General features: G+C 35.3%; 2 protein-coding genes across 18 annotated transcripts in view; one reads left to right on the plus strand and one right to left on the minus strand.

Annotated features, from left to right (window-relative positions):
* nid2a (nidogen 2a (osteonidogen)) overlaps nt 1-4,387 on the minus strand; it is a 65,436-nt gene extending 61,049 nt beyond the window's left edge. For 12 of the 17 annotated variants that reach the window (XM_042741927.1, XM_042741926.1, XM_042741934.1 and 9 more), the window contains exons 1-2: nt 4,078-4,387; nt 3,396-3,698 (exon numbers count right to left, since the gene is read on the minus strand). In XM_042741927.1, the coding sequence (XP_042597861.1) occupies nt 3,396-3,698; nt 4,078-4,302 (528 nt within the window). In that variant the 5' untranslated portion in view covers nt 4,303-4,387. The remainder of the gene's footprint in view (nt 1-3,395; nt 3,699-4,077) is intronic. The other 5 variants (XM_042741932.1, XM_042741929.1, XM_042741935.1 and 2 more) reach the window with 1 other exon arrangement.
* A 3,115-nt stretch (nt 4,388-7,502) lies between these two features.
* LOC122140122 (prostaglandin E2 receptor EP2 subtype-like) lies at nt 7,503-15,885 on the plus strand. The gene is made up of 2 exons (XM_042741945.1): nt 7,503-8,859; nt 12,131-15,885. The coding sequence occupies exons 1-2, from the start codon at nt 8,011-8,013 to the stop codon at nt 12,428-12,430; spliced, it is 1,149 nt and encodes a 382-aa protein (XP_042597879.1). The 5' UTR covers nt 7,503-8,010; the 3' UTR covers nt 12,431-15,885.
* The last annotated feature ends 4,409 nt before the right edge of the window (nt 15,886-20,294 follow it).

Genomic DNA, 20,294 nt, shown 5'->3' on the forward strand with positions numbered 1-20,294 from the left:
ATTAGCTTTAATTTATTTTCATTTCAGTTTTAATTTTAGTAATTTTAGTTTTCAGTTTTATTTTAGGTAGTTGCTAATGAAACATTTGTAATTTTTTCATCTAATATTTTTATTTATTTTATTTCAGCTTTGTTTTAATTAAAATGTTTGAATAGTTTTAATAAAAAAAATTACAACACTGATTCTAACTGAAGTTCCCTACTATCCTTTTCTGTGATTGCAAAACTTGCAATCAACATAAGGCTGTTTGCAACCCATTTTACATCATAATGTTACGTAATTTAACATATTTCCAAGTGAAATGTGATATATAAATAAGGAAGCTTGGTGCATTTGCTGCAAAAATGGGGAAAGTTGCATTACATTTTGGTAATGCAACAGTTTGGTTACCCACATTCTTCAAAATATCTTCTTTCGTGTTTCGTAGAAAAATACACTCATACAGGTTTGAGGGTAAATAAATGATGACAGAGTTTTCATTTTTGGGTGGACTATCCCTTTAAGTAAGCTTTTCCTGCAAGACATCCTAATGATGTTTCAACACAGATATTAAGAAGCCCTTGCCCCTTTCCAGTCTCTCATGTACACACACAGAGGATGTGTGTGAAATTCCTCTCCTGTGTTTAGTAATCTAAGCTGTCCCCGAGTGGAGCCATCACCTCCACAAAACAACCCCCCAATTCCAGAGAGACAATGCTGCATCTGGCTTTCAGAGAGCCTCGGGCTGCCTCATTCCCCAGCATGCATCCCTCCTGGATCCCCTCACCCAGCCCTGCTGCCTTCAGCTTCAAACTCCTAATTGCAGGACCACGCTGCCTCGAAGCAGTGCAGAAACACACCCATAAACAAGATTGTTTAAAGATGTTATAGTACAAAAAGAAGAATTAGGACCCCACAATGAAGGGGTCTATGGACTTGAGATGGTCCTACAACAATACTATTACAGTAATCATCACCATGAGAACAAAAATACTATCAACATTATTACAGTATTTTTTTGTTCTTAACGTCTTGATAAATGTATGTTTTAGATTATATATTAACTTTAAAGTTTAGAATAATTACGCTTTTTTAATATTTTTGAAAGAATTGTCACATGATCCTTCAGAAATCATTCTAATATGCTAATTTGGTGTTCACTTATTAATAATGGTTCATATTATTATCAGCATTAAAACTGCTTTTTGCTGCTTTATATTTTTTGAAAATCATAATATTTTATCATAATAACAAATTGGTACTATGTGTCCTCCATTCATGGAGTAAGACCTCCATAAGCTCCTACTTCTTCAATCCATGAGACGTCTGCAGACAGACAGTCATGTGGTGGACTGCAGGAGACACGAGACTAGATAAAGTGGTTTAAATCCCAAAGGCAAACACAAGATATCCTCCAGAGATTTCACCATTTAGACCCCCTGAGCTTCAGCAAACTCTCTGTGGAGAGACTAAACGGAAATGTAGTAAATCAACTCAAGGATGTGCTTTCTTCAAACAAGCCCTTTGGCCTAAAGCTCTTTTATTGCAATCAAGTAACATTTAGTAAGCAAACATTGCTTAAGATAGTAAACAGTTCTAAAAGCATGCAACTCTTTAGTCAAGAAAGATGACTGCGGTTTGACTTTCCACCCAGTAACCCTGCATGAGCCAAACAGCAGGAGGCCAAAAGTATTGAGCTCATTTATCACAAGTGTTAAACATCTAAATGTGGAGTATCTATTTTTATGACAGCTTGATTGCCATACTAGTATTTAGTTTATTCTTTGTGACTTATAGCTTTGACTGTGATGATATATATTGTAACATGTAATACTGTTTAGTGGCTTTTATTGTTTGCATTTAGCATTGTTCTTTCACTGAACATCCGCCAGTTGTGAGCTTGTGTCACAGAGTATATTCCTGATAGATAGAGGGAAATTCCTGATAATATTTACTCTGATAATGCAAACATGAGCATGGCCTTATGCAACCTAAACAAGAGAAGAAATGCTGCTTCCGGAACTAATGAATAACAAATGATATACTTCATGAGCAATGCAGCTGTTTCTGCTCAGCTGTCTGGATGAGAGAGCCGAATGTGCACTAAAAAGGCTTAAAGAATGACCCATTCATTAAAGCCCATTAGAATACACCAAAAACACCAGAATTCAGTTCCATTTTAGCTGAAATCACTCCACTTACACACCAACAACTGTAGACCCCTGTAACATCACTGAATTAATAAACTTAAGTATTCTTAATATTAAGGTCTTAATGTGACCTTATAAACAACACAAACCGGGCTTTTGTGCATATAAATACTTGAAAGCGCTTACATGACGGTCTGGGGTCAGTAGGATTTTTTTTATGATATTTTTGAAACATCTCTTATGCTCACCAAGGCTGCATTTATTTAATCAAAAATATAGTAAAACAGCAATACTGTAAAATATGGTTAGAATTAAAAATTTTGTGATTAAAAAACATGGAAACCATTATTTTTTTTTTAGGATTCTTCAATGAATAGAAAGCTCAAAAGAACAGCATGTAAATGAAATATAAATCTTTCTAACATTTCAAATGTCTTTACTGTCACTTTTGATGATTTAACGTGTACCTGCAGAATAAAAAGTATTAATTTCTTTTTAAAAAAAAAGACTTCTATGCACTAGTGTTCACTTCACAATTTACCATCAGATTTTGTGTCTAATATTATAAAGCAACTCCAAATGGTGGATCATGACTCATAACAGATTGCAGTGCTATTCTGATGGACATTAGAGAAAATCAGTGCTAAATATAATATTATGTATTATGCATTATGTATGTACATTATATATGCAAGTATAATTCACATAGCAATTAAACTAGGATTGCCATTTTTTTTAATGTTTCATTAAAAACAATTTTGATTTACTTTGTTATATTTTATTTATTATTAAATATAATCTTTATTATATTAATAGAAATACATTTTTGATTTTTTTTTTTGTACTTGTGCAATAAACAATTCAGGTAATGTGCTTGATGTCTTAACAACCCTGAATGAAACCCCTATATTGGATTCAAAAAGCCTATCAGACCCCTGAGAAATACTGTGGCTTTAATCATCTAAAACCTTCCCAAGCATTTCTGTGGTATGTGAGGTGTTAAGAAGACCTAATCACTGTGGTGACATGGACAATTAGGAGCAATTCAATGCCTCAAATTGTTCCTGTGAATGGCAGGTAAAATGAACAGCTCTGGGATGGATTAGCAGGTAAGTGGGAGACGCTATTGTATGTTCTGACACCCTCTAGGCCTGAGATTAGGACAGACAACAGATGACCAGCTTTGATAACCCCAGCCTAAAAAGAGCTCTGGGAATTCCAGACCTCCAGGGTCACATTTAGTACCACTCTAAGCAGTTCTCTTACCCGATTGGATGGTCTAGAGCTGCGGGTGACCTCCTCATAAGCGGACACATTTTCCCAGGTGGCAATGAAGGCATGGGTTGGGGTGAACGTGGTATCTGGAAAGCCTCTCTTGACATCCGCTTCTGCCCGCTTCAGCACGGTAGGAGACTCCGTCTGCCGGTAGAAGATGGATCCTTTTCCTTTGCTGGTGTCAATGTCAGCCAGGAAGGGGGCGATGACAGGGAAGTCGGTGGGGAAGCCGTCATCTACATACTGCTTCTCCATGGGAAGATCCTGAGTTGAGATGATTCCATTGGTGGCCACCTGGAACGAGACACAAAACAGAATGAGTAAAGTCTATAATGATCTAATTTTGGGGTCAAATTCTTATAATTAGTATAGAATAAAATCAGAGTTACAACTTACAGCAATAAGCTAGTTTAAGTTTTTTGACCACCTTGAATTTAATTAATGATAAAGTAACTCTTATTTATGAAAATAAATGTAAATAATAATAAGAAATGACAGACATTTGTATATTCTTAACACAAGTCATACAGACAACATAACAATTATTATTATTATTATTTTTATTTTTTTTTACAATTTTATCCATATTCCCCAGAGGGATATGAGATTTCTAAAGGTAAAATAAAAGCAAAGCAGCAACAACAAAACATTATTAGACGTTTGATGTACTCACATATAAGTTATTGAAGGACGCCTCATAGAAGTACATGGGTTTGGTGAGCGTGATCACTTCAGAAGTCTCATCGTCCCCTGCTTGCAGAGCAGCATCGCCGTAAAACATCCCATATGGATAGATGTCATGTCTGTGAATGGCTGTGACATGCTGAACTGTCCATGAAAGTTGTAAAAAGAAGACTGCTATTTTGTCCCAGGTCATTAATGAACAGTTGGTACACATGCAGCTTGTATTCACGCGGCACACTCAGTTTGAATGAGTTGAGTGCGCGCTGATGTGAGGCATGAAGCTGGAAAGTTTTCTGATCCAGGCACTGAACAGGAGGGACTGTGGGAGGACACGCGGACGGTGATTGGCTGACGGGTGACACACGGGACACCATCTGCATTTCATTACATTTATAAGAGAAGAGACTTTTTTTAACAGGAGGGACTGTGGGAGGACACGCGGACGTTTATTTAATGGCGAAATTTATTAGGAAGTCTATTTAATGAAAATAAATACATTTTCGGGTGTTTCTATAATTTATATTATGTATCAAATGTATCATAAAATGTATGTTTTATATTATTTTGAAGTTGTATTGTATAGAAACGTAGCTATAAAATATCCTTTAATAGTCAGTTTTACTTTTCCTGTTTTACCTGACAGTTTGCTGAGTAGATTGCTTTAGACTAATCCAATTATTTCTGTTCTAGTACTATTTTAGATAGTCTTTAATCAATTTAAGAAGTGTAAATACTGGATAACAGATGGATGAGTATCACTTCTGAGGCTCATCAAAGACAATGTTCGGTTTTTTTAGTTCAATTACTATTATGTTCGCATTTGCATTGTGAATACAATGCACAATACATACTTTCCTTTGTGTATGAGGCATATATTGTGTAAATGACTGATTATTTTTGACACATATACACAAGCTGTATGTATATTATATATATATTTTTTTTTTATTTCGTGGTTTTTCATTCAGCATGAAAACTACTAACTTTCTCTTTCTTGTTTGTGGTACCATCTAGTGGCCATTCCTATATGAATACTGGACACTGTTGGACTAACATGGACATCGAATCTGGAAATTGAGTAACTAACTAACTAACTAACTAACTAACTAACTAAATAACGTTTGGAGGCCTATGGCACAAATCATAAAGTCTAGAACAAGAGGATATTTCTGAGTTGTGCCCTGGCTTAAACTTTTCTCTTATAACAAATTATTCTGTAAACAATGCATGAAAATTAAGCATATAATCAGTGTAACTGAATCTGATCTTGAGTGAAAAGAAATGATTACTCATTGGAAACGTACTGAAGCCCAGGTCAGAGTTTGTAGCCTAAGTCAGACTCAGAGCAAAGTTAATGAAACCATTGAAATGTTGAAAAATTTATTTATTTATTTATTTATTTTGGTGAGTCAGTCTTTAAACCAAGAGTAAAAATAAATAAATAAATGTAAACATAAAAAATATATATATATATATAGAACAATAAATTACATTTATTTCTGAAAGATTTGCTTGGTAAATATTTAATGCTTACTAATTGAAATAATTAATTAGCCTAATACATGCACAAATAAATTAAAGCAGTATCCAATGACACTTTTTTAACTACTAACAAAAGATGTCCAACAGGGCAATAGGTGCCTAAGGGTGAAAGGCCATTTGCATTTTATCTTCTCTCGGTTCACAGAATAACAACAAACTCCACTGCAGCACTTTCCTAAACACCTGTTTGTCAAACAGTTCAAGCAATGACAAAAGATCACATTTGAAGTCATTTGATTTAATACCCAATAATGTTCAAATTTGTGTTGGTAAGATTTATTTGATAAAAAATATTTAAAAATATTAAAAAAAAAAAAAATATATATATATATATATATATATATATATATATATATATATATATATATATATATATATATATATATATATAAGAAAACAGTTGTGCTGTTTAATTTTTTTTCAGGATTCAGAAAGGTCAAAAGAACAGCATGTAGCCTATTTGAAAAATAAATCTTTTGTAACATATATGTATTTACTGTCATTTGTGATCAATTTAATGCACCCTTGTTGAATTAAAGTCAAAATATATATAGATCAGTACCTTATTTGACATATAGAGGGCGCGAGATGAAAACAAATAACACCAAACCTAACTAGTATTAACAGCCGTGTGGCTAGTTTGTAATGTTTAACCCCGTAAAAGTGTGTGTGTGTGTGTGTGTGTGTGTGTGTGTGTGTGTGTGTGTGTGTGTGTGTGTGTGTGTGTGTGTGTGTGTGTGTGTGTGTGTGTGTGTGTGTGTGTTGCAAATCAAACTTTTGTCATAAATTGTACAAAAAGTCTTCCTTGTTTTATGGTTTTGCTATTGGATGTGTCTTTTGTCTGCTTAACCTAACTGGGATTTGATCGTGTCCTGATGTTCCTGTGATGTTCCTCAACTTCAGTGCAGACGTTTCAAGTTTCACGTCGTTTATAACCAAATTTGGCCTGTCAGTGTGAGCTTAACAAGCTATTTGTGCTGTAACCATTTGGGCACATTCAGTGTATTTACATATGCTTATTAACATCAGACAATATGGTGCAGGAGGAGAGCTCTACAAATACAGCCATCACTGCAGCAGGCCTAACTGAAGCTTCACAATCAAGGAAAAAGGTGTTACTTGGGCCAAAATATGCCTACACAGTTAATAATATGAACAAAACATTAAAAACACAGCAGTATATGGAAGAAATGTTATTGTAAATGCTGTTTTATCAAATCATAAAACATTGCACAGAAAGGACCAGGAAGCCCTAAAGTAAAAAAAAAAAAAAAAAAAAAAGAAAAACACATTGCCTTCTGGGAAGACGTGTAGCAGCATGTTGTGAGCTCAGATAAGTCCATGCCCAACCTTAAAGCCTTGGAAAATTCTAAACATCTTTCAGCATTCACAAACTGTTACAGCAAGAGGAAGTAAGTTTATTTATGTAAGTATAAGGAAAAGATGACCGCAGAAATGATAGCGGGAAAGATGCCAACTGAGCTGTTGGGTTTGGGCCATTTTCAAAAGGTCCTGAAATATAAATCATTCTAATATGCTGATATGGTGCTTAAGAAACATTTCTTATGATTAACAATGTTGAAAACAGTTGTGCTGCTAATATTTTTATGGAAACCACTATAACTTTAGGATTCTTTAATTTAATTTCTTTCAAAAAATGTTATTTGATGAGAACTCAAGAGCACAACATTTTAGACAACGGATATGTTTATTTGATTATTTATTTATTATTTACTTATTGGTCATTTCAAGGATAGTGGTCATTGTTTAATCAGAGGCCATTTTAAAGCTCATTCTTTCATAAAGGCAAATTGAATTACTTATTTCACATGTAATCTTCAAGAGACTCATTCAAGCAATTTTTTTTTGTATTATAATAGCAATTTTAATAATATTATTTGTACACACACAGCACAGAGCACTTTGGGACCCCAAACAGTCAGGAAATAAAGTTACAACGGCACATGAGGTTTTAAGGAAGCTCGAATTTCTCATTGCTGTGTCTGGATCAGTGTGTGTGTGTGTGTGTGTGAGGAGGGTGGGGTCAAGACAATGACGTTGTTTCACCAGTCAACGGCTCATTCAGCGGAGGAACTCATGGCTCACACTACATTCTCCCACTGCCTCTTTGCCTTCGAGAGCATGGGGCAAGCAAAGAGGCAAGTCTGTCTGACTCCAGAGGCATTGCAATACTTGCATGGATCTGTTTTTTGGAGCACACCATGCTTGCATTGATGAGCTCCATTCCTATACCCTGGTGAGCCATTCTAGACAAGAAACACTGACTAACTAAATGCAGTTTTCTAATGTAGAGTTTGCTTTCAATCATGCCAACCTCAGCTAGTTCAAAGAAGCTTGGAGAACTTTGAGAAGAAGTTCCATGAAGGTCTACAACAGGAGTTTTAGCACTTCTCTGGCAGTAATGGGCACAGTAAACCCAAACTGTACTGAAATGCTGCACTTGGAGCAGAACGGTGGCCCAGCCATCAGCGCGATGATGTTCGCAGCTGGAGTTCTCGGGAACCTGGTTGCGTTGGTTCTCCTGGAGTTCCGCAGGAGGAAAGAGAAGAACCGGCGGCGACAGTCTCTGTTCCATTTGCTGGTGACCACGCTGGTCATTACGGATCTAACGGGAACCTGCTTGATCAGTCCCCTGGTGCAGACTGCATACTTAACCAACACCACACTGGTTGGGTTGAGCGAGACTCATGCAGTGTGTGAATATTTTGGATTTGCCATGACTTTCTTCAGTCTGGCAACGCTCTCCATCCTACTCGCCATGGCACTGGAGAGGTGCCTCTCCATCGGGTACCCATACCACTACGGGAGGCACGTCACCAAACGCTGCGGATACATCACAATCCCTTGCATTTATCTAGTCTGCTTTTTATTCTGCTTAATGCCATTTGCAGGCTTTGGGAAGTATGTTCAATACTGTCCCGGGACGTGGTGTTTTATTGCCATGAATCCAGAGGGAATTGAGGACCGGGCGTATGCCAACATTTATGCCACTGTGATACTGCTCATTGTTGTAGTTATGGTGGCATGCAACTGTTTTGTAGTTTACCATCTGGTGTTAATGTACCGGAGGCGCAAAATGAACCGAGGATCAGTGCAGACCCGGAGTAAAAGGGACAGGAGGTACTTCTCATGGGCAGAGGAGGTGGAACATCTCATTCTCCTGGTCTTCATGACAGTCATATTTGTCATTTGTTCCCTGCCATTAATGGTAAGACTTACAGTGTTTTATTAAGATGAGGAAAAGTGATTTAAGAAATTCACTAAAATATTGACAAGCCCATGATGCATTATTGAATTCTGCTAAATGTAATTTATATATATATATATATATATATATATATATATATATGTATATATATAATTTATATTTATATAATTTATATATATATATAATTTATATATATATATATATTCTAAATAAAATTAATAAAACAATTAATACAGATGTTAATATAGATATTAGATATCATTTAACTGCAATAAATTACACTATAATTCTATATTTTTATTTATATATTTATGTCCCTGGACCACAAAACCAGTCATAAGGGTCAATTTGAGATTTATACATCATCTGAAAGCTGAATAAATAAGTTTTTTTATTGATGCATGTATGTTTTTTTAGGATAGGACAATATTAAGCCGAGATGCAAATTCGATTTGAAAATCTGGAATCTTAGAGTGTAAAAAAAGCAAAATATTGAGAAAATCGCCTTTAAAGTTCTCCAAATGAAGTCCTAAGCAATGCATAGAACTAATAAAAAATTAAGTTTTGATATATTTACGGTAGGAAATTTACTAAATATCTTCATGGAACATAAACTTTACTTAATATCCTAATGATTTTTGTCATAAAAGAAAAATCAATAATTTTGACCCATACAATGTATTGTTGGCTATGGCTACAAATATACCTGTGCTACTAAAGACTGGTTTTTGCTCCAGGGTCACATTTGTAGCCGAATAATTTTTTTTTTTTTAACTCAAGAATATTTCTAAAAATATAAGTATTGTTTATTTTGTCATTTGTTTCTTTTGATTTGAAGTTTTAGAAAAAAGATATTAAACTACTTGCACAGTTTGCCGCTTGAGCCTGTTAAAAGAACAAGATGTACAACCAGCTGGTTAGAATTGGACAAAGTAAAACAAAAGCAAACAACATAATGGATGCATGAATAGTATAGATCATGTCACTAGGCATGGGGATGTTATGGTTTCTAAGTAACCACATATTTAGTTCATTGTCAGAGAGGAATGGTGATAAAAATGAAGAGGTTTGACCTGTCTTGGAGAAGCTGGTATTCATGATACCAAATGCCAGAGAACTTTATTAGTGCTTTATAAGGCATTTTGAAAAAGACACTACAGCTCACTGAGATCTTCTGTTTCCATGGAACAAACCCAAGATCTTTCACACATGCTTCCATGATCATTTCATCTCCCCAAAGCTTCCAGTGTGAGATTTAGATAGCTGGAGTGTATTTTTCTTGGAGTGAATTACTTCTTGAGAAAATCAGTTAAACTGGTTGTCACACACAAACACTCTTAATGCTGCCAGACTGATATTGTTTTATATAGTCTAGCTGAAACTTCAAACACACATTATTGCAGATATAAAATAATGCTACCCATGTTAATTATTTACGAATGATAATTAACAGTAGGTGAAAGGATATTAAAGCATTACAGTTGCTCCTTATGACTCAGAGCTCATTGCAAACATATTGCTGATTCACTGGTTTGAATTGAGTTTATCAAGGACAATTGACTTTCAGCATAAATTACAACAAGTAACATAATTTCACATCCCAGCAGCCCTCTGACTGATGGGATAGTAGGTAAATGCAATGATGTACGGCTCCAGTCTGATAAATGGATACGCATAATCAAAATTGTCTCACTTCCTTAAGATTTGATGCTATGTGAGAAATAATTGTCTTGCCAAAATAGAAATGATTAGTATTTTTTAAAATGTATATATGCACTAATTAAAAATGTTTCAGTATCAGTTTAGAAAAAGTTCAAACTTTTGGACTAACTTTCAGTGGTCTCTGCATGTTAAAATCAAATAGGAGAAAATATTTAAACATGCAAAGAGATGATCACATATTAGCTTTAAGATTCCAGTTTGATGAAATGCAGTGCATGAGAATTTCATAATACTTTCATCATCCTTGATGATTTGCAAAAATAGTTTTCCTAACCAAATAAAACTATTTCAAAGTATAACTTGTTTGATAGAGGAATAAACCATAACAAAGGCTTTTGTCATAATAGACTATGAGCAAAAGTAAACAAACTTAGGAAAAGAGGAAAATAATATGAATCATTTTTGCTCTGTTATGTGTCTGTTATTTGTATGAGAATAAACTGTGAAATGATCTAAAGTTTTTAAAATGACCTTATGACTCATTGATGGGAAGTCCAAGATGGAGACATTTAGAAAGTGGATTATATATATATTTCTGCTTCCATGGTTGTCAGAAAGCACAAACTCAGACTGTGCCATAGTTACGTTTGTTTATGTTTTTGAGTTGCACACCCAAAATCATGTGCCCACATAATTGTCTCATTCAGTTAAAGCTGAAATCTTAGTAAAAGCAAAAGCTCCTTAAATTGGAATCAATTTGGAAAATGATTGATATGTCTCTTGCTTTTTAAAGTCTTATCTGTAATTTTAGAATAATAACTCGCTGATGAGAAGTAATGCTATTTGTGCACATTATCTTGTGCGTGAGATCCATGCTATCATTATTACTGATAAATGAGAACTGAGTCTTATGGAAGCATGTCAACAGCTATAATGGTTTCTCACTTATCCGATTAGATATGATTTGTGGGATGTGGAAAAGCACATGAATTATTAAAATCAATAATCAAAATCCAAACCATACTTTGGACCAGACAGTGTATACAGAGGCTCCAGATATTTCACCACAATGCTTTCATTACAGTTAGTGCTAGCAGCTGTTACACAACATGATGATTTTGATGATCCATCCCTCCATCCATCTATCATCCATCCATCCCTCCATCCATCCATCCATCCATCCACCGCTGCCACCTTCATCTATCTATCTATCTATCTATCTATCTATCTCTCTATCTCTCTATCTATCTATCTATCTATCGTTCGTTCGTTCGTTCGTTCGTTCGTTTCTTAATTCTCTCTCTCTCTCTCTCTCTCTCTCTCTCTCTCATTCATTCTCTCTATTAAAGTGAACTTAATTCATCTAGACTGAGCAGAATTCAGATCTGCAGTTGTTGCTATTTTGCGCTGAAAAATAAATATAATTTTTTCCTGTTGACATTTGATATATGATTTATTGAAAACAGATATGTGTCTTCATGCTTCTCTGCTTTCTTTTGGTAAATATCACTGTGCTCTGAATAATCAGTGCCTATGACAGCATCATCTGTCAAAGTGCCATGTGTGGTTAAGGATGGATGACACTTCTGAATTACCTTCTTCTCTCTAGATCCGCGTGTACATCAACTCCATGGGAAAGCCTGGAGACAGCAACAAGACTGATCTCATAGCTCTGCGATTCCTCTCGGTAAACTCCATCATTGACCCCTGGGTCTTCATCTTCCTCAGCCCCTCGGTTCTGCACTTCCTGTGGGGGGCTCTGTGCAAGACCAGCTTCATACCCTCCAGAAACTCTCTGTTCAAAACATCCATTTCCAAAAACCCAGCAGGCCAAATCGAGCTGTACCAAACCACTTCCACCTATGTGGAGACCACACAACTCAACAAGTCAGCAGTTCAGATGATCTGATGTGATGAGGACAGTATTTATGGACTGGACAGATCTATCTAAAAATCAATATGCTTTGGAAGACAAGGTTATGATTAAGTTCCTTGATAGCATTCACTTTTAACTGAGTGAGATAGAGCCAACTGTGAGGTCAAAAGCATAAGTTATGTTCCATCAACCACTACAATAATTGTTTTGAGACCGAGGGCCCTGTCAACTGCGATCGCCAGAAGAACTTGAAAAATATTCAAGGCATGTTTAGCAGGCCTTCAGTCATTGGTGATATTCCAGTTTGGAAGAGGTTATTCTGTGTTTGGACTGTCTGAAGACAGAGGAACCATCCTGAAGCTACCATTCCACAATCATTGCTCATCCATTGCTCACTTTTGTTGTCAAGTGAATTATGTGACAAGGTTTCCTGCATTTCAAGTAATTCAGTTCTTCAAGTGTTACATATGAAAGCTGCCTGCTTGTATTTACATTATCAACATATTTATTGCGCTTTAATTTATGTTAATACAGCTGTAAGTCAGTAACATATATGTGTCTTCATACATATAGGCTGATGTGATTCAGTGGTAATTAGTTATTTCTTTCATGTGAGAGATTTTGATTGTACATAGTTGTACATAATAAGTATAAGCATATAAGCATGATGACATGCATGGTACCGTTCAGTAGCTACAGACCTAATCTTTGTGTCAAGATACTTGTTTTACGGTGCCTTTGAAGCTCTTGAATGTACTTGTGAAATAATGTGACTTGTGTTGTCTATGCATGTAATTTATGTTGTGAAATCGTCTGTTAAACATTATCACATCATATCCGTCCTAATGCACTGCGAAAAGGAGCTAATCACTAAAAGATCAGAGTCTGAAGTAGGATTGTGTGTGATTTTAATTCAGTCCCTGAATTGGAATTATGTAGGCAAACAGAATGCAGACTGCTTTTTGGATTTGAATGTAAGGAAGTAGAATTAAAATGAATACAAAATATAATAATAATAATAATAATAATACCCATGACTGAATATTTTTAATTAGAAAAGCAATTTTTGCCAAGACAAAATCTGAGTGTTGGCTTGACAGTTTTGGACAAAAAAAAAAAAAAAAAAAAAAAGTCATATTCCAACTTATGAACTGAATGCAACAAATTCTTTCATTCTGAATTTTGCCCAAACCTGGACTCATGCCTCTTGAGGGGGGCAAGTTTCCTTGCCATGTGTTTTTATTCAGGTTAGTTCCTAAACATGTTGACAGTTTAACAAACATTAACTAACTTGGTTAGCTAGATTTTCTTCAAAGTGCTGCTCCACCATGACAGCAATTGACCTAAACTGAACATAAAGGAAACAGCTTATCGCAATCACACTTTTCGGAATGTAATTATATGTGTTAATATGAGAAGCTATAACGTTTGCGTTTTAATCCTTGGTCTGCCTACACGCTAGAGTAACCACTGATAGACAGGAATGTCTTACATGACTGAGGTTGCGAAAGAAGCCATGCCAGTTTGAAATCAAGCACAACTCCGCTCACTGTTTTTATTGGTGAACGGATACCTGCATTGTTGCAGCAAAACGTTTCTCAACATTTGGTCGCATAACAAGGGATTTCCCAAACTCGAATTTGTAAACCCCTGGAGGCTTATGAAAAAAAACTGCAGTGAGTGAAATCAAATAATTAATTAAATTATAAAAATGTTAAATTAAATTCTAAAAATACATTAACCATTTTAAAATAAAATAAAAATAATTAAAATTAAACACTTGTATACATATACAGTATATACTGTATGTAAGTATATACAGACAATTTACCTTTGTCCCTCCACTCGAACAGCATGCCAAATATGCATACTGTTTGCTTAATCTGATTATATGTAAGTGCGAACTTGTGAAAGGAATGGTTCACCCAAAAAACAAAATCACAAGTAATCCACACAACTCCAGTCCATGAATTTAATAACAAATCCTACATTAAGGCTTTTTAATTTTAAACCATCACTTCTTAGCAAAACACCAGCTCATAATCTGTAATAACGCTTCCTGCAGTGGAAACGTCCATCCCCTGTTGTTCTCTGAATCAGAATACACCCAAATATTTGTTTAAAACTGTATTTGACTGTTTCAGCTTGTAAACAGTGCTTGATCTGTGCATATTTCTCAACATATAAGACAACATTTTACTGGAGAAAGCAATATTTTGGATAGAGGACTCGTATTTTAGCCAGAAACATTGGTTTGAATTTAAAAACATCTTAATGATGGATTTGTTTCACACAAACATACAGATTTATGCTTCACAAGACGGTGATTGATAGACTGGAATGTATGGATTACTTGTGGACTATTGTGATGTTTTTATCAGCTGTTCTCTCTCTCAACTCTCATTCTGATGGCACCCATTCACTGCAGAGGATATATTGGTGAGCAAGATGTAATGCTAAATTCCTCCAAATCTATTCCAATGAAGAAACAAATTTATCTACATCTTGGATGGCCTGGGAGTGAGTAAATTTTCATTTTTTTTGTGAACGATTGCTTTAAATATTTTATTTGCTTGCCTGGATGTCATGTGACCATTAACCAACAACAAAGAACCAAGAACATGCTAATGTGTGTGTGTTTATTTTAAGATTTATTTTTGGCGTTTTGCCTTTATTATAACAGGACAGATCAGAGCTGAAAGAAAGTGAAGTGGGAGAGAGAGTAAGGCAGGATCGGGAAAGGTACTTGAGTTGGGATTTAAACTCAGGTGCTGTATGTCAACTCAGTGCAAATCTTATAGGCACTTTAAAGAAATAATTTAGGTCAAAGGGGTTCAGCTGACAAAAAAGATTGGGAATGTCCCAGGAATATAACAGATCGTAAACTAGCACGTAGGTGTCCTCAGTTCTGATCAGTACACCACATGGCATGTGTGTGGCTCAAGGGGAAGCACACTGGATTTACACACATCAGATAAGAACAAAACAGAATGCCCCAAAAGTCTATTAACCATTCAGCAGATATGAGGTTCAACCCCACATCACTCAAAAAAATCAAAACTGTTTATTTATCAGAAAGAATGTTGTCATTACTGAAAGTTGAAATCTCACTTAGCTTGAGTGTGGTTGTGGGAACTCGGGTATTTTTTAAGAGGTAAATATCATAGTATGTGAATAAATAGATAACAGCACGAGGTCCGATGCTCGTGACACAGTTCACCCTCTGAGAGTGTGTAGGAAGCAGGACACAGATCTTGATCTGGCTTCACTTCAGCTCAAGCAAACCTCAGTTGTCATGGGAACATATCTATGCCAAACCACAGCATACACTTGAGCTCAGGTCTTGAGAGCTAGAATTACCTGTGGTTCTTTCAGATCTTTCTGGTTGTGCTGTTTGTGGGAATTGTCAGTTATGTATTTCAAGGTAGTTGCATGTTAATCATCAGTTTCCATAATGCACTGTAATAAACTGGTATGACTGAAAAGAATATGCTTTGTCTTATTTGCATGAATGTCATGCATGAAACCTATATCACAAACCAGATATTTCATAAAGAAAATTGAGAAAATATGAATAAAAAAGTAAAATATTATTAATAAATTAAGTGATTTATATTTTTATAGTGTATTATTATATTTATTTTATTTTTTAAAGTTGATTTTATTTAAATTGTATTTATTGTATATATATATATATATATATATATATATATATATATATATATATATATATATATATATATAGTATTATTATATTTTAAATTAAATTAATATATTTTAACTTCAATTTTAATTACTATATTATAATTAATTAAATTTAATTTTATATATGTAATTGTTTATGCCATTTCATTTGTAAAATAATGTGAAAAAAATATTATTTACATTATAAAAAATGAGAATAAATTCACAAAAATTCACAATCATAATTAAACTAAAACACAAAATTAAAAGGTCCTTAAAAAGGATCTCATAAATAGTCCTACAAAAATGAGCTTGGTTTAATTATGCAAAATGCAGTTTCTTTTATTTTGTTTAGATTTTGGGGTGAAATATGAGCTGGAAATGTTGTAATGAGATTTACCCAATTACACCAATGCTAATGGAAGCTATCCACTGTAATTAGCGTCTACGATGGTAATGAAGATTGGAGACTCATGAAGGACTGCGCACAGCAGTGGCCTGTTTAATATCACGGAAGTTTTCATTGTAATCACATAAAGCAGATCTAACTGTGTTTACATGCTTCTATTTGTTTTCTGACGCAAAGGGAGGGTGCATCACTGTTGACTGCAATGATCTGTGAGGTTATCTCCGAGACCCAGCCAGAGCACCAGCGGATGACTAGCAGGAAACAGCAGGAAACAGCTGCTCATCTCTCGGGAGATAACTGATGCCACACATCAGTAAATACCCATCATCATGTATTACAAGCACACACTGACACAAGACTCTGTAATGAACATTGCTCATACATTTACCTCCCGCTTCATCATCTCACTTTCTCTTCCCAATCTCCCCAAACACTCATTCCTATATTTCTCACCCAGGGAAAAGAAGTCAATATTTGTGCAGTCATATCTGGTGCTCTGTGAAATTTAATGTTGAGTGAAATGAAGCAATTTGCTGAGCTCAACAGTATTGCTTAAAGGGATAGTTCTCCCAAAATGTAATTTTTGGTGTAATTATTCTTTTTGATGAGATATGAAGATATTTTGAACCATGTTTTGGAAAAGAATGTTTTTAGTTCATACAGTGAATGTGGGCTGCAGTATTGTCATTATTAGGTTAACTTTGTCTTTTCTATCTTTTTTTTTGAAGTACACTAGCATATCAATGATCTTTAAGCCATTCAACTACAATTTTGATTTCATACGATATCTCTATAAATGAGCAACAAATCAATATTTCAGAAAGCAAATTTTAAAATAGGATTTTGTTGATGGATTTCAGCCTTACTGACCAATAAATTGAATAATATCTAGACAAGCAATGTTTAGACTTAATGTGATCACTTTGTCCCAATGGGAAATCCCCCAAAACACTCTGCAGAATTAATTCTTTTTTGTTTTAGTGTGGGAGGCTACTGCAAAGTGACCTTCATCTTTAAATTCATGTCATATACCACAATCTCCTGCACCAGAGAAAAAGTTACAAAATGACGTTGTTTCCCATTACGAAGAAAACTCCCAGAACAGCCAATTATTAACTAGCTCAAGCAATTGGATGATTTTTATTTGCCCTTCTGCTTTCGATTAGCTCAGCTGAGGCTGAGCTAATTAGGCATAATATTCATGTCCTGTCTGCAGTGAATGCCAGTGGTTGGGCATACGGGAAAACGCATAACCTCATCTCACTGGTCATGCTCACTTCTAAAGGTCTCTGGCCAAGCATGCAACCGATGGTCGTGGACTTCCCAGCCCAAAAATAATTCAGATAGCTACTTAGTAATTCTGGATTGGGCCCAATATGACAAGCATAAACCTCAAGAGAGAACAGCTCAGCCTCGATGTTCATGAGAACTCTGGCGAGACGTGATTGGCGGAAGACCATGAAATATGTGACAGATGATCTTCCTCAGAGTTATGTTCTCATACAGTTTACACTCAGTGGCCTGGCTCACACAACTAGGGTTTTATCAACAGTTGCACCTTAGATAATTTGCAGCCAGCATCTGCTTGTGTAATCATTGCGCCAGAGGACTGAAGAACTAAAGTTAATGAAAACAATGAATCTAACAGCACTGTGGTTAATTCAAGATGGAAGCACTATAAGTCTGCTTGGATAAATTAACTTGATTTGTTTTTACAGTCAGAAACACTAGGAGTGGAGCTGAAATGACCTCCTCTCCATGTGCAGTCCATTCCTACACAGCTAGAAGAAAATCACTGTCACTATTTTTCAGTGGCCTTGGATTTGGAAGTATTTTCTTTTTAATTCATTTAAAATGAACCTCATTTAAAATAAATTTAAAAAGACTGATGAAGAAAATTACCCAGCTCAACTTCAATCTGAAGCAAAAAATTATAATAATAATTAAGAAGAGTTGACAAAAGGGTGCATTGAAATCCTTTACGAGGGAATGTCTAACATTGAAATTCAATTGACTTGTCTCCTCCTACATTTAAAAGTGCGGGTTATTTTTTGCATTCTTAAATTGTAATATATTACTTTAGTTTTCCTTTCTGGCTTATTTAACTATAATCGATATAGTTATATCATATGCAAGAGAGACAGGTCCTTTTTGCTCACGTACTTAATGCTTGTTATATCACAGATGCAAGAAAATGAACCAATTTTGGCTCAATTTCCGCTGGGCACGTCATCAACTGTCTGTGTAGTTTTTCTCCATAGAGATCTAAACATTGCCGTCACTGTCATTACTCATACCTTGTGACTGTATATGAATCTAAACAATAAGTCAAGACTCATACTGTTTGCATGCACAACATATGGATGATGACCCTTACCCTGTCCCTACGGGTGTCGTGTGTCTGGCAATAATACACAACCCATTGTTATTTTAACAGTCTCAGACAGAACTGGACTAAGGGATAAAACTTCTAAAGGCATGATGGCACACTGGCCTCTGTACACCACTGGCTTTAAATCTAAAGGGTCAACCAGCCACTGAATGAAATGTAAGCTCCTGGATGAACAGGGAATGTCTCAAACTGAATCCAGTGTGCAGAGCTGTCACTAAAAGCTGATCACTTAAAGGTGATTTAGCCAATAAGTAGCGCTTAACGTTTCACACTTGGAAGGGGGATAGCACTGCTTTTTTACATCCCTGGAGCAGGGTTAGCACCGCATTATGGTGTCAAATTTGTACAGTGTGAAATGATGTGGTGTTAGAATATTATGGCTATGCTTAGCAGCAGACAACAAATTGCGCGTATACATGTTCACATGCTTTGGACAGTAACACGGAATTATACACAGAGTTATGATGCATTCATGGCATATCGTAATTACTGTGATTTTGAGTTGACAACACGTGACGTTCTACTTAAAACTGTTCACACCCTTGGAATCTGAACTATTGCACTATGCCTAAATATAGTGCCTAAGGTGCTAAATTGTAGCTATTAGAAACCTCCCAGTTAAAATCTTGAGTTCTATGAGGTTTAGGAATATAACCTGGGATTTAGGTATATACTGTGTGAAACCTCAGCATATGGAATAGCATGGATGAATTGTTAACTCAGCCAGGTAAATTATGAGCAGAGTGATATTTGAAGCAAGATTACATAGGATTTTGTTTACCAGGGGTTTACAATGACTGGGTTAATTAGTTCAAGTGTGAAATGCCCCACAAAGTACGTATAACACTTCGCAATGCACTAAAAACACTCAGAACACTGGTAGAGCAACATCAAAATGTGAACCTGCTATGTGTTTCCTGACATTCCTAACAAATGTAGGAGACAGCAGCTGCATCCCAAATGATGCATTACACACTATGCACCACTGCACCTATATACTACTCAAACGTGTAATGTATGAATAATATATGGTATTTTATCATTCACAATCGCAGGCTGATAGCCCCTCCTCCTTTACTATGTAATTAACGCTGCAACAGTTGAGTGCACAGTTTTTTATTTTATTTATTTAATGTTTTTTAAGTGCATCATCCGGGTATTTAAAGTGCACTTTTACTTTTTGGAATTAATAATCTGGACACACTACTTGCACTATTTATACAAAAAAACAAGATAGCGCACATGATAAGTACACGAATTGGGATGTAGCTAGATACTGACATTTACTAGCCTGTGTTTTGAGTTAGAGCTAATAGTAAATGACACTGTCTTCTACTGGTTAGCTTTGAAAGGCACAACACAGTTCTCATGAGAAAAAGGTTTACATTTGACTTAGACATCAGGAGTAGTCT

Source organism: Cyprinus carpio, chromosome B17, assembly GCF_018340385.1.
Source record: "Cyprinus carpio isolate SPL01 chromosome B17, ASM1834038v1, whole genome shotgun sequence".
Classification (NCBI taxonomy): Eukaryota; Metazoa; Chordata; class Actinopteri; order Cypriniformes; family Cyprinidae; genus Cyprinus; species Cyprinus carpio.